At 31.6% G+C, this 15,629-nt stretch overlaps 1 protein-coding gene across 3 annotated transcripts in view; it reads right to left on the bottom strand.

Moving 5' to 3' along the window:
• Nucleotides 1-15,629, bottom strand: part of LOC139517482 (serine/threonine-protein phosphatase 6 regulatory ankyrin repeat subunit B-like) — a 70,275-nt gene that overhangs the window by 33,453 nt on the left and 21,193 nt on the right. For all 3 annotated transcript variants that reach the window (XM_071308588.1, XM_071308589.1, XM_071308590.1), the window contains exons 11-13: nt 5,799-5,887; nt 1,060-1,203; nt 365-500 (exon numbers count right to left, since the gene is read on the bottom strand). In XM_071308588.1, the coding sequence (XP_071164689.1) occupies nt 365-500; nt 1,060-1,203; nt 5,799-5,887 (369 nt within the window). The remainder of the gene's footprint in view (nt 1-364; nt 501-1,059; nt 1,204-5,798; nt 5,888-15,629) is intronic.

Genomic DNA, 15,629 nt, shown 5'->3' with positions numbered 1-15,629 from the left:
CTATTTATCCAGTAGCCAATGCTCTAGTATTGGTCAGGGAGTACTATTCATCTAGTAGCCGATGCTCTAGTATTGGTATGATAATAATGTCACATTTATCTTTTCATTTCCAATTCATAAAAAAACTATGTATTTGGGATAAAGATAAGGTTGCAACTGTGAGTTCACCTCTAAATTTTGGATGGGTCCAAGCTGCTCAATCTTTTGTTTCGGAGCAGACTTATGTGTAATGTGGCAATTCCTTTTGTTCTGTGCTTTCTGTCCATTTTGATTTAAGAGTTTTTGCTAAATTGATTTTTTCTTACTTTTTTTTTTTTTTTTTTTTTTAAATGTCTACCCTTTCATGAATTGTTCATAAATTTACCTCTTTCCTTTTTGATTGGTATTGTTCTTTATATTTCTTTAATTTTTCCAAGACTTCCTTATAACAGTCATCAAGATGATGATACTTGTTTTGTTTCTGGTGCCACTTAACATCATCCTCAGCCGATCGATTCCATCTGTTAAATTGGATTATAATTTTAATCCTTTCATAATTACATTAATAGAATTGAAAAAATATAGGATGATGAAATCTTGACACAAAACTATAGAAATTCCATATAAGTTGCCACTTTGACATTAAATATCAGCTACAACCTAGAATGCAAAACAATGCAAATTTTATAAATATCCCTATCATTGCATCTTGGAGCTCCTAAGCATATATATATGGTAAGCTTTCATCTGAATATTAATGAAACGATCCTAAAGCGGGCTAATTTGGAAGTGTTTGTAGTTTTTCATCAAATAAGATAGTTTTTTGTTATCAAAATGAATTGAAGGTGCCAAAAAGAGACTGTGACTTCTCCTTACAGACTATAAATAGCCATGCAACCTAAAATGCATAGTTTCTATCCATTTGCATACTTTAACAACTTTTAAGATTCTGTTTGACATGATGAATACTTATTTGAATTTATATTATCAACCCATGAGAACAATTGAGATTTTTACCAAGTTCTATTATTTACAGAAAATCTGAACTTTAATTTCGGTTTTAATGTCATTAACTTTTACCTATCTGTTGCTTCTGGGAAACATAGGTGATGTTTTACAATAAAATCCACAGCTTGGATCCGATTTGAACATGCTGCTTGATGAAGTGCAGAACGACTATCATAATCCACATCTTCCATATCTATACAACTTTCATGTCGAAGTCTAAAATAAATCAGAATTAAGAATAATGCAAAAGACCAAACATTGTTTAAACATGTGAAAAGTTTCCAAATCATTTGATTAGAATAGGAGCTCAGATAAACATTAGATTCTCCAACTTAAGAAGCACTGAGAGAGGAAATGAAGCTTTAACATTACTACAGTGTACCCCTACATTTCTTCGTAAAGTTATCGTGCATTTCAAGCAAAATTACAATAAATTGGAGTAGCACAGACAAATCATGACATTGCTGATCAGTTGGCACATAATAAATTTGTTAAATCTCAAATATCTTGAAAAGGAGGTCAAAATTTTTAGCTTATTTTTATCCTTTACGAATGTTCTACCGGCTTATAGTATCAATTTAAAATTCTTGATTTATTAATTTTCACCCAACCTCACCTAAGTACATCCTTAAGACATAATTTAGAATATTATTTAGAACTGCATTTAATTTTTAAGATTTTTTTTACTAAGCATGGTAATGCACATTATATTTTTTCAGTCAGAAACTTGTTCTTTGCTTATGCAAATGATAACAATATGATAACTTGGAATGGAAAACTCAAGGTACCTGGGCAATAAAAAAATGGGAAGTTTACCCATAGAGTGATACCATTGGACAACACCAATTCATGCTGTATAAAATTGAGGTATCCAAAACATTTTTTTTTTACTGAAAATGGTTATTGACAACTCCTAAACTCATTGTTTTATGCATGTTTGGAACATATCTGACTTCAGACTCCCTTGACTGTGTGTGTGTGTGTGTGTTTGTGTGTGTGTGTTTGTGAATGCATGTGATTTAAAAAAGAAGTTCACAGTCATATGAATCATGTCAGATGGACATGTACAACTGACTATCATTCTATAAACTCATTGATAGAATCTGAGAAACAGACAATATCATAATAACATACAGTTGACATATTAACTAAAAAAATGAGTTCAATGTCAGATGAACCTTTGACCTCTCAGGCAGATATGTACAAAATGAAAAAAATCAAAGCGCTGTAAGCGCTGAAGGCAGTTAACCAAAAACCAAGTTCTCAAACATGTAGGGGTAGGCAGAGGATTTAGGGGGGTGCGCCCCCCCCCCCCCTTTTGGGAAAAAAATAGTTGTTGCTTATACAGGGAATCACTGAAGCGTGACTGGAGTGGGTCCCCTCTTAGGATGGTCAGTGGGCCCCCACTTATGAAAATTTCTGGATCGGCTACTGGGGGTAGGGTGACTCTAGGGACTTCCCCTACATTTCATTTTATTTGTTATATTGTCCCATACATGAATATATATGGTTTAGGGGGAGATCTCATTGGTTTCTAAGTTCTCAAACAGGAGGGGTAGGGTGACCCCAGGGACTCCCCCTATATTTCATTTAATTAGTTATATTGGCCCATACATGAATATATATTGTTTTGGGGTGGGGATCTCGACCGTTTCCAAGTTCAGTTCTCAAACAGGAGGGTTGGGGTGACCACAGGGACTTCCCCTATATTTCATTTGATTTGTTATATTGTCCCATACATGAGTATATATGGTTTAGGGGTGAGGATCTTGACCATTTCCAAGTTCTCAAACAGGAGGGTGTACAGTGACCCCAGGGACTCCCCCTATCTTTCATTTGAATTGTTATATTGTCCCGTACATGAATATATATGGTTAAGGGTTGGGGATCTCAACAGGTTTAAAATTCTCAAACAGGAGGGGTGGGGTGACCCAAGGGACTCCCTCTATATTTAATCTGATTTGTTATATTGTCCCATACATGAATATATATGGTTTAAGGTTGGGGATCTCAACCATTTTTAAATTCTAAAACAGGAGGGTTGGGGTGACCCCCCAGCGACTATTCCTATATTTCATTTGATTTTTCATATTGTCACAAACATGAATATATATGGTTAAAGGGTGTGGATCTCGACCGTTTCCAAGTTCTCAAACAGGAGGGTGGGGTAACTCCATGGACTCCCCCTATATTTCATTTTATTTATTATATTGTACTATACTTGAATATATGCAGGGGCGGATTCAGTCGGGGGTGGGGGGGTGGGGGGGGGGGGGGGGGGGGCGTGCACCCCCCTTAAATTTGCAAAGCATGGGTTGTTCTCAGCTTAAAGAATATTCCGATAATTTTACCTCAATAATTTTTTAGCCTCGCTCTGCTCGGAGAAAATTTAAGTTAGCGCCCCTCCTAACCTAAAATCCTGGATCTGCTCCTCATATGGTTTAGGGGTGGGGAGCTCGACCGTTTCCGAGTTATTAAACAGGAGGGGTGGAGTGGCCCAAAGGATGCCACCTATATATCATATGATTTACTTACATTCAGGTATATATAATATAGTTGCATTATTTGTGAAAATAAAGAAACATTCAGCTACTTTAATTGACCCTTCAAAATTGCAGCACTATGTTTACACTTTAAAAGTATCTCACATGCATTATCATCATTTATCACTGATAAAGAAAATTTATTTAGACTGTGACCATGAACATGTATATTGTTAGATATACTGTTCCCAGCTGTCACGTTGTATTGGATTTTTAAATTAAAATTTGTCAAAAAGAATTTTGAGTTTCAGATCTGCATAAAATATTTTTCTGCTTTTTCTTTCTTTTATTTATATCTTTTGGTTTACAATTCTAGTGTTTATATTCATTTACCATGCATAGATGTATTTTTTTCACCTGCGTAATTGATCGCCAAACCCGGAATAACCCTTATCCGCTTCCGGGATCGGATCCGATATTGTAAAATTTTGTCTTCACGGCCGCCATTGTTATATTTTGACTAACATTATCATATGCTTAATGTAGATAAAATAGTAGGTGTAAATATTTTTATTTTAGTGTTTTTTTACATTAATAAACGGTTTTAGGACAACAATAATCTTTTAAAGTCATAAGAAACCTCAAATAAAAAAAAAATAATGCATATGATTTTTATAACTCAATGGATAGTTTTCATTATAAAACTTATGTACATATACTTTTTTCTGAAGAAAATTCTTTAATTTATTCATATTTAGAAGAAGTTTACTTTATTTGAATAGCTTCCTTCCAGCAAGCTATTCCCCCGACATATTTTCCGTATGCAAGGTGACCTCAGTGTGACCCATCTCGTAAAAATCCGGTGACCACAATACGCATGGATGTCCTTAAAATAAACTATTATCTGAATTTACATGTTAAACACGTGCTCAATTTCCATGCTTTTTTGTTTATTTTTCGTCAATTGTTGACAAACAGGTGACAATCGTTAAACTTCGGCTTCAAAACACGAACTTTAATTACCTGCCATATTTTCACAACAACACTGACCGATTGAGAAAAAAATTGACAATTATACGAAATTTACACGAAAAAAATGATAAATTCGAGCACAGAAGACGAAGTTTAGGATGTTTGTATGCATTAGTTCAAGAATTGGAAGAACATTATTTTTCACCGGTCACTCGTTTCTTATGACTTTAAGGATTGTATATATTTTAATCTAGTCTACTCCATGTTTTTAAACAGCAATAAATAAAAATAAGGGATTTTTTTTATACCGTGTGACACGGGTGCTCCGTTGCGGAGGAATTTACTTAGAGAAGAAGAAATTATGTTTTTACAATGTTGTTTTTGTCAATAAGATACGATTTTACTCGAATTTATACAATATTTGTCGGCGATTTTCTGTATAAAGCTAGCGATTGAACAAAACGAACATCGCTGTCATGAATAATAATGATAAAAATAAGTTTTTAGCTCGTTTAATTGGAGACTTTGGTGAACATGGTGAAAAGGTTTGCAAAGTTAACTCTTATTTTCTTTCAAGTGGAAGGTGACTACGTCGGGCGTAGCTAGAAACCAACTATCCTAGGCGAAATTCCACTTGCAAAAGTGGAAGGTCGCGGACCTCGGACCACTGCTAATTTGCACACCTGCCTCCAAATTGAAAAGATACAAAAATTTCTTTTTCTAATTTGAAATTGCCGCCAACAGCATGAACAGTTGAACTTATTATATAATAGACTACTGACGTAGTTGTACTACGTATTGATGACAAACAATATTCCTACGACTTTTGCCATTTGGGAAATCTAAACTACTTGTCTTAAGAGATTTTCGGCGATTAAATATTTCATACAATTGTTCTTTGACATCTTGGCCGAAAGTACAAGTCATAATGAACTACACAAGGGTTCTTAATAAGCACTACTTCCTATGTGTAACTTCAAAACTTTTGGATAAATCGACGATCATTTAAGGTTTTTCTGGTCACATTTTTTGTAATCCAGAATAAAAAGTATTAAAAAAGTGTTCAATTAGTTATATATAACATAGTAGCGAGCTAGATAATAACAATGGCAAGTATTTCAGCATTTATTGGGAAGAAAACAAATCTAGTGTGCTCGCATAATGCAGCTTAACTGCATAAAAACATTACATTTTTATTACCTTATCAAGACAACAGTTATATAAATCATTATAGATACCAGGATTAAAACTGTGTTGAACTGGCAAGAGTTTCATTTTCTCGTCAGTGCAACTATGGCCCAATTAAATACCTATGGCTAGAATACTGAATCATATAGATTAGACTATAATACCAACCTTTGCATTTCTACTATATCACCTTCAGAAGCTGCAGTTAGTAGCTTAAATATCCTTATTTCATATTCTTCATTGAAAACAACAAGATCCTGAAAAAAGAAAATAGACAATATATATATATTTATATGAATATAAGATCAAACTATATTCACTCTCCACCTCCAAATTCTTTTAGAAAATGGAACTTTATTTCTTTATTTCAAATATTGATGTTATCAAAAGGACAATCACTTAAGTCTCCATTTAATCTGCAATAAAATCTATGGTCTTTTTTTTCATTTAAAGGAAATTAATACAAAGAAATAAGAAATCTTTCAGGACCTTTTTTTATGGTATAACTAGTAATATCCATTAAAATCAACCTCAAAAGTTTAAGTTCATGCAAAAAGATAATAACTAACTGTTGACACAGACATATGTCTTGACTGTCAGCATAAAATTCAGAAAAAGACAATCTGATGGACAGCAAAATTCCTAATTAATTCAAAGTAGCTGGACTTACTAGTGGGTATGGCCTCAAAACGACAATCTAAGATGTACAAACACCAATGTAACTCTATTGAAAATATTGTCTAATTGTAAGAGACTCCCATCAAACTAACTTAATCATAAACCTTTATCCGACAGGGCCTTATAATAGTCGTCAAACTGATATATATTGATAGTGCTGCAACTTTAGAAAAAACATTAATATTATATTGCAAGTAGTTCCTATAATACTTAAACTTAGGCAGAAAACTTAACAATTAAAATCGATAATTAATTCAAAGTCACTAGACCATGGCCTAGGCAAGGCAAGGCCTCATAATTGTTGTCCAACTGATATGTACTGATAGTAATGCAACTTCATACAAAACATCATTGACCTATTACAAGTTCTTCTAATCAAAATAACTTGGGCAGAAATCTTAACATTGAAAATTATTTATTGTCAGATTGAAAGACACAGGAACATGGCCACAGGGGCCTGGCCCCAAATATGTTGTCAAAATTATATGTACTGATAGTAATGCAACTTTATACAAAATATCAATGATCTATCACAAGTAGTTCTTATTAAACTAAATTAAGCAGAAAACTTAAGCAGCCGTCACTGGAAAAGAAATCCCTGAGTCTCATTTTCTATGACTTTCATTGCAGGTGAGACAAAATTACTTGTCGGAACAATAAGAAACTCTAGTACTTAATCATGAAGAAAGGGATTATCATTCTCTTACATACCAGTATGCTGTCCCTCAATCCAGTAAAGAATATACATGTAACTATGGCAAAACAAATGATGCGAGAAAAAGAGAGAAGAAAATGTTCTCATGAAAAAGTTGACAAATTCAACATTAAAACAAAGCTGGTATAAATGATACTTCAATAGCAAGTTATTTGTAAACATATTTAAACAAAGTATTTGTTTAACTGTGTTATAAGATATGTACATGCAAAAAAATGTTTTATTTTCATTATTTATCAAGATAATTGCATTAAATAGAAGCTTGTAACATTGAAATTTAAAAAATGTTAATCTTAGCCATATATTGATAAACAAGAGGCTCTCAAGAGCCTGAATCGCTCACCTTAATTCTTTTGGTTAAATCTCTCATCAATGATTATTTTGGCTTTTCAATTTATTTAAATGTTTTTTGGATCGTCCTATTTTCTTCAAAAGCCAAAAAAAATAATCATTTTCTCCTATGTTCTATTTTAGCCATAGGAGCTATGTTTCTTGACATACAAGGAAATAAAATATAAAATTTATACTAGATACTCTGAAACTCATTTAGCCTAAGTTTGGCTGAAATTGATACATCAGTTTCAAAGGAGAAGATTTTTTAAAGTAAGTCAACATGATGAACAAATTGTGAAAAAAGTCTTTAAAGGGCAATAACTCCTTAAGGGGTCAATTGACAATTTTGGTCAAATTGACTTAATTGAAGATCTTACTTTGCTGAACATTATTGCTGTTTACAGTTTATTTCTATCTATAATTATATTCAAGATAATAAACAAAAACAGCAAAATTTCCTTAAAATTATCAATTCAGGGGCAGCAACCCAACAACAGGTTGTCTGATTCATCTGAAAATTTCAGGGCAGATAGATCTTGACCTGATAAACAATATTACCCACGTCAGATTTGCTCTAAATGCTTTGGTTTTTGAGTTATAAGCCAAAAACTGCATTTGACCCCTATGTTCTATTTTAAGCAATGGCGACCATGTTTGTTGATAGATCACAACTTCGGATACAATTTACAAACTAGATACCCTAAGGAACATTCAGTTAAAGTTTGGAAGTATTTGGCCCAGTAGTTTCAGAGGAGAAGATTTTTGTAAAAGATTACTAAGATTTACAAAAAATGGTTAAAAACTGACTATAAAGGGCAATAACTCCTAAAGGGGTCAACTGACCATTTCCGTCATGTTGACTTATTTGTAAATCTTACTTTGCTGAACATTATTCCTGTTTACAGTTTATCTCTATCTATAATAATATTCAAGATAATAACCAAAAACAGCAAAATTTCCTTAAAATTACCAATTCAGGGGCAGCAACCCAACAACGGGTTGTCTGATTCATCTGAAAATTACAGGGCAGATAGATCTTGACCTGATAAACAATATTACCCCATGTCAGATTTGCTCTAAATGCTTTGGTTTTTGAGTTATAAGCCAAAAACTGCATTTGACCCCTATGTTCTATTTTTAGCAATGGCGACCATGTTTGTTGATAGATCAAAACTTCGGATACAATTTATAAATTAGATACCCTAAGGAACATTCAGTTAAAGTTTGAAAGTATTTGGCCCAGTAGTTTCAGAGGAGAAGATTCTTGAAATAGTTTACGACGACAGACGACAGACGACGGACGACGACGGACGCCAAGTGATGGCATAAGCTCACTTGTCCCTTCGTGACAGGTGAGCTAACAAAAATGATGTAAAAAATGTATATACAAAATCTAAAGCTATTTCAGATCACTGATCCTCAGAGTGTTGGACATAATCCTCAAATAGCATGTATTAAGGTTGACTCTTGGAAAGATAAACACCTGATGTATCACGGTTGATTTGTAGAGAAACAACCCTTTTGTGCATGTATTTAGTTTGATTTGTAGAGAGACCAACACTTGCATGTATCAATTTCCAAAAATATATCTTTTTAAGTTAAGTTTTAAGTTTAAAGTTTTTGTTTACACTTGACACATGAACTTTTAATGTAATTGTTAGAATAAGTCATCATAATCTTATATTTAGCATGTTTAGACCTACATTCTTCTCAATGTTTAAAACTAATGTACAAATTTAATGTATATATATATAGGGATAAGGTCAGGTTGAATTTAAAAAGTTATAAAAATTAATTGAAGTTGGTACTCCAGGAATGTATTTGCATGGTAACATTTAAAACCAATTTGACACAAAGCTCCTATAGACTGCTGAACTCATCATTTGCTATTCTATTATTACATTATATGGAAGTTCTGTGTTCGTTTCAATTCATTTCTATTGTAACTAATATTTACTAAACTGTTTTCTTGTGAATTTATAATTAAGAACATCCTTGTTTAAATGGGACAAACATTGAGATGATAAAATTTTCAGCGTTTGCTAGGAAGGTAATATTTTGTCACAAAATTTCCCACTGATAACATCATGGAAAATCAACACCAGAAACTCAGATATATTGGTTAACACAGGCACTTGGCCTTTACCCTGTTGACATAGGTTGTAAATTGTAGAGCATATGATTTCCAGAAAATTTGTATATAAGATAACTAAAAACAGACTCTATACCTCTGTTACCCAACACATAATATCATAATTTTATACATTTGTGATGATAAGCAAAGTTGGATGCATTTTTGACTAGTGTTTAACATCATAGTCTAGTGTTATATATTGCCAGTATAAAAGAGAACCTAGCTAGTTAATTGTTATTTAGGACAGAGGAAACAATAAATACATGTACTATATTTTGAAATGTTCTCCAACTTGACTTGGATCTATAAATATAATCAACTATGTCAAAATTAAACAAAAAGTTTCAGGATTCTTAAAAAACATTAAAATATATATATTTTTCATGACATTTATCAGTGATATACACTAGTAACCCGAATTTAACTTGATCGGACAAAAACGTGTTAACGCTATTTAAATGAGATTGATCGTTATTTGATAAAGATTGACAAAAATTAAAAATTATATTTAATTCATTTCAATTCATATCAATTCATTTTAACGCCAGTCAAATAGATTTCTCTGCAGTCGATCAATTGAAATCAAGTTAGTGGTTAGTTGCGTCAAACTAATAGGCCACGCCCCTGTTAAGCTATTTCAAACATGCATTAATTCGTTTTAAACATGAATGAGACCCGGACTTTTTACAGGTAAATCACTCAAGCAAAACGACCTCGATGTATCTATCGTTTGGGCAGAATCAGTTTTTTGTTTCAAACTTTAAATGCGTACAGTCTTAGTAAAGTCACATGTTTCACAATTTAAACAAGCGAATGAATAATAGGGCGCCCGAATAATACACGTGACATGTTCATATATATAAGGAATTATAATAAAAAACATTAAAATATATATGCACACGCGGTTTAAAAATGCAAAACTTGTGAATCTGTTGAAAATAAAATAGTTAGATATATAACATGATTTTAATTTGCTCAAATGCACTAGATCTTTATCGCATATATACATGCGTTTCAAAAATTGCCAAATTCTATGAAAACTCGTGGCATGTAGGTTACGTGTGGTCCTTTGCAACTATTTACAAAACTTTTTGTATTCCTGTATATTTACCGTTTCTCTTTTTTCTGTTTTACTATAATAATTCTTTATTCCGTAAGAAAATATACAGCTCATAGGATCAAATACATACACAAATTATACAGTTTACTGTATTGTACTCGTATGTAAATGTAGACACGGAAAACTACACAGAAATTATTTATTGTGTACATAATTTAAATCGATGTATTTCATATTTTCGGTATTGACTGTAAAAAGAGCTTAAGTGCAGTATGAGTAAAATACAGAATTAACTCTACCTTTTTTTATACTTCTTTATTTTAGAGGTAAGCTGCTGGCCATGTTTCACTTATTCTGTCGCAAATCATTTACTTCAAGATTCAGATTCAGATTCAATATTTTATTAAAGTCTCACCACATACAATTACATATATTTACACAATAAAATATTCATACAGGTACGTAAAACATACATGTATAACAACAAACTTTAAATTCACATTGTATGTGCCAATCTTAAAAGATTTATGAGAGACTGTATAACCAATATTATTTAAAAAACAATAAAATATTGTACATTTTATGTATATTATATATTTGCTTATGAATACCATTAAAATACAGCATAATCAATTATATAAAAAACCATTCCTTCTGATTAAAATACTATAGCAGGTTCTGGCGACACTGTCAAAAACTTTATCATTATTGAATAAAAAAATTAATTTTTCATTATCTGATAAAATGTTAAAATCCACATTAAAATTTGAAACTTCATAAAACAATATATGTCTAAGATCTTCATATAGTGGACATTTCAATAAAACATGTAGTTCATCTTCAATACTATCATTACAATAAAAACATGTTCTTTCGTGTATTTCTTTTCTTTCATATCTACCCGTTTCTATTCTAAGGGGAGCAACTCCGCATCTAAACTTAGCAAAAGAACTTCTAAATTTAAGTGGCATTTTATACTTTAAGTAAGGTTCAGTACAATAATCATGTTTAAATAACTTATAAGTTCTTAATTTATTACCTTGAGCATACGCAGATACTCTATTACTCCATTCTATTTTATATTTATCAAACATTATTGTTTCTAATTGTACAATAATACTCTTATTTAATACATTAGTTTCATAGTTACAATAATTATCAAAATTATGATTTAACCAATCAATTAAATTCTGAAAGAAGTTGATTTGTTCTCTGTACGAATACATGAAATATTTCTCACTGAACGTTATTATTGCAATCGATGATCAAATACAAATCTACAGTATTTATATGAAAGAGACTTAATGATATATTTTTATATTATTATTCTACATATATTTGAAGGATCGAAATAATCAGTTCTACAAATGGATGTTATTTAAAGACTTAAAATTTTACAATTATCAAGTGCATCCATGAAATTTTTATCGACGCACCAAACTTTTCCCTTTCATCGTGCATAGCTCATTTTCCGATTCACTTAAGATTTCTAACGATCTTCTTACTTGTTCATTGCATTCTAAAATTAAAATCCTACACAAATTGCAAAAACTTTTATTCTCCGGCTAGACTGCGTAAAAGATCAATATTGCTTTGTTTGTGTATACACAATGTTTTGAAGGCCGATATCCAGTTTGGCTAAAAAATAGTTAATTTGCGCCACAAGTTAATTACGCGAATTCTTTTTTTTTTGTATCACTTTATCATAAAAACTGCAACATTCATTTGCGCCAATAAAACAATCATTTAATTGTGCAAATATTATAGACTTGTTTTCAAATGTTTCTTCTTAGAGCACTGAGGAGGTCCTTTTCGGTATTTACATGTAGGTTCAGAATTCGCAAACAGAAAGGGCCTCCTTAGTGCACTTAGACTGACAAAAAAAGTGCACAATGGACCTGATGGAATGATAGAATTGACACAAACAACATGGCATACGGAAGGAGAAGTACATAATTTCGAATTTTAGTAATTATAAAGTTATTTAACAGTTGAAGTAAGTATTCTAATGTTACATGTACGTGTAAATATGTTAATAGTTTGGGCAATAGTTTCGAGGTAAATATGACACAATTAATAAAATTAAGAATGGAAATGGGGAATGTGTCAAGTTCCATTTATTGGCGCAATTAATATTATAAAACAGAAGAGATGAGCGCTATTCAAACGTTTACAATATGACAAATTACACCTAACTGTTTTCACAAATCAGTATTTTTTTCGCCCGGGGATATACACCTGCCAGTAATCTAACTTCAGTAACTTTACAATACCCAGCCGTGTCATTTCCGTATATTGTACATGTAGATATCACGTGTTATACATGTATATTATTAGTCGAATATTTTTAAGAATTTGTGATTCGTTAAAACTTGATAACATGTACATTTGTATTTACTCAGATTGCACGCCAATACTGTAAGGTTAAGCTTTTCGTAGGTCAAAAACATCATATTGCACAGGGCATACAGCATGTTACTTAAAATACATTCTAGAAATCCCCAATTTTACATTGTTCATGCAATAGTTGTTGATTAATAATATAACAATTGTAGCCTTTAGTAGAAAATTCACTATAATTTCACTTTTTTTAAATGACAACTTGTAATTACCGGAAGATTTGCAGATATTGACACCTGTGCGTTTGGATTAGCATTAAAATGTTCCTGTATTTTTATAAGAAATACTTTATAACACAATCTTGGACTTGTACAAGTATATATATGCATCTATAAGTCCAAGCATGTGCATACAATAATGCATGTATGTATACGCATGAGTTTCTCGCTACATTGAAGACCTGTTATATAGGCCTCCCTCTTTTGTCTGCTCTATAGTCGGGTTTTTGTCTCTTTTACACATTCCCCATTTCCATTCTCAATTTTTGTAATATACGACGCTATATTGGGGAGCGTCTAAACACCACCTCGGCCGCCTTGGTGCACTGTCAGTCTAAGCTCATGAAACTGCACTAAGCCCATGATGGGATGGTGCTATGAATGTAAAAAAGATACCATCGGACGCTGTTTTTCATGAAGATAATGTATCTGATTTTTTTAGTCATTAGAAATTGTAGTTAAGTCGTAATTTGATTTTTTTCCGGTACGTCTAAACACTGCTAAGGACTCCTTAGTGCACTAAGGACTATACAATGCCACTAAGGACTAGAAGGAGTGTTGTTATGTGTATTATTTTTACAAATTATGTTAGAGATCGATATTTAATGCATAAATTTCAAATTTTATAGAAAAATAATCATAAATAAACAAGATATTCAACATTATTTAGGCACATGCCCGTTTTTCTTTGATATGCCGAAAATCAATGAACCGTTTGACACTGGCCAATAACATAACAACTGATTAAACAATCATAATCTTTTTATTTAGTAATAAACAATAGTGTTGAAAAGATTGATGCTTAATATTTATAATTATATGTTATTCTTATCAAAAATGATTAAAAGGACAAATAATTTTGTTTTTGTTTTATTTCTTTTCCAACAAAGTTATTTGCCATAGGTGCACGACTTTGATGTGTGCCAACTAAATGACTGATAAGTTGAAGGGTGGTTAGCTTGCTATGTAAGAGAAACGGAGACAAAAAGAATAGATATATTTATAAGTGTTTTGATTTATTTTGATTTCGACAAAGATGCGTGTATATACAAATGGTTTCAGTAAAAAAAATACGATTGAATTGAGAGAAAAAAATTCATGTGGCGTCCTTGGGTTTATCATAACAACTTAGCTTTCAAACAGTTTGATATCTGTTTACATTTTAGGCTTCATGCGGTACTTATTTGTGTGTATATGTTCGATTTTTTTTTTCTAAAAGTAAAAGAAGTTGAAAAAATCATTTCCAGATTTTTAGTCAGATTTAGTTAATTTTCAAATATATAACAAAGACAATTTTTTTTTAAATGTTCCACAGTTTTTAGTGCATTATTCACGAAAAAAATTCAGTTTGTGTTAATTTAGAGCTAAAATTATAATTTTGACAGAGAAAGAGATTGCTTCGTATGAACGCCTTGAAAACATGTCTTTACCCCATGATGTGTAAACAGTGTATATAAAGTGCGAATCCAGCTAGTTCATTTTTACTGTCATATGCGGGTATGTCTATTGTAGAATAAAGGATCATGGGAAAACTGTATTTGTTTACGTTTTAAAAATACCACGCTTATACCCCAACGCGACCCACTAATCTATACTCTTTTCTGACTCATATTAAGCCCATTATAAATATATTAAAAAAAGGGTGTTTTTTATCCCTTTTTATCCCGTCTCGTTTCGGTTTGAGCCATAGATAGATAACATGTCTTATGTGACAATGAGACAACTCTCCATCCGAGTCACAATTTATAAAAGTATACCTTTAACGTCAAAATACGGTCTTCAACATGGAGACTTGGCTCACACCGAACCGGGCAAGTTATAAAGGGCCTCAGTGTAAAACCTTTTAAACGGGAAAACCAACGATTCAATCTATATCAAGATGTACGTAATTAGTGGTGAAGTGTCATGGAAATGGATAAAAAAAACAAGGAAGGATATGGAAATGGATAAAAAAAAAACAAGGATAAAGATCCCTATACGATTTATAAGAAATTAAATGGAATACATTTGAAATAAATGTTATTTCTATTGAATTTATTTAGAGTGTTTTAAAACCAAACTTTCCTCCGTAAGTTAAATTTTATCAAATCCGTCTCTTACTTTATCTATAATTGTTTCTGCAAGTCGGCTAAATTAAGGCTTTACAGCTAATTTCCTAATGCATGTAAAGCAAAACTTTGGTTGACTTGCTTGCTAAGTTTGTATATTTTTTTTATACAAACTTTGTAAATAAGATTGACATCTTTAAACCATATGTATTGGCATAGTTTATCCTGTATTTATATAATTATTATATTTGAATTAAATTGGGTGGTATCATAATGATTGTACAAAAAAAACTCAAAGCAAGCACGCTAACTAAAGTCTTGCTTTACATGCTTAAAAAAATACGCTGTAATAGATAAAAAAAAAAAGAATATATATAATACAGTGAAAATGCGCCGCATATACAAAAATAATG

Source organism: Mytilus edulis, chromosome 3 (assembly GCF_963676685.1).
Source record: "Mytilus edulis chromosome 3, xbMytEdul2.2, whole genome shotgun sequence".
NCBI lineage: Eukaryota > Metazoa > Mollusca > Bivalvia > Mytilida > Mytilidae > Mytilus > Mytilus edulis.
This window is presented reverse-complemented; position numbering and strand designations above follow the sequence as displayed.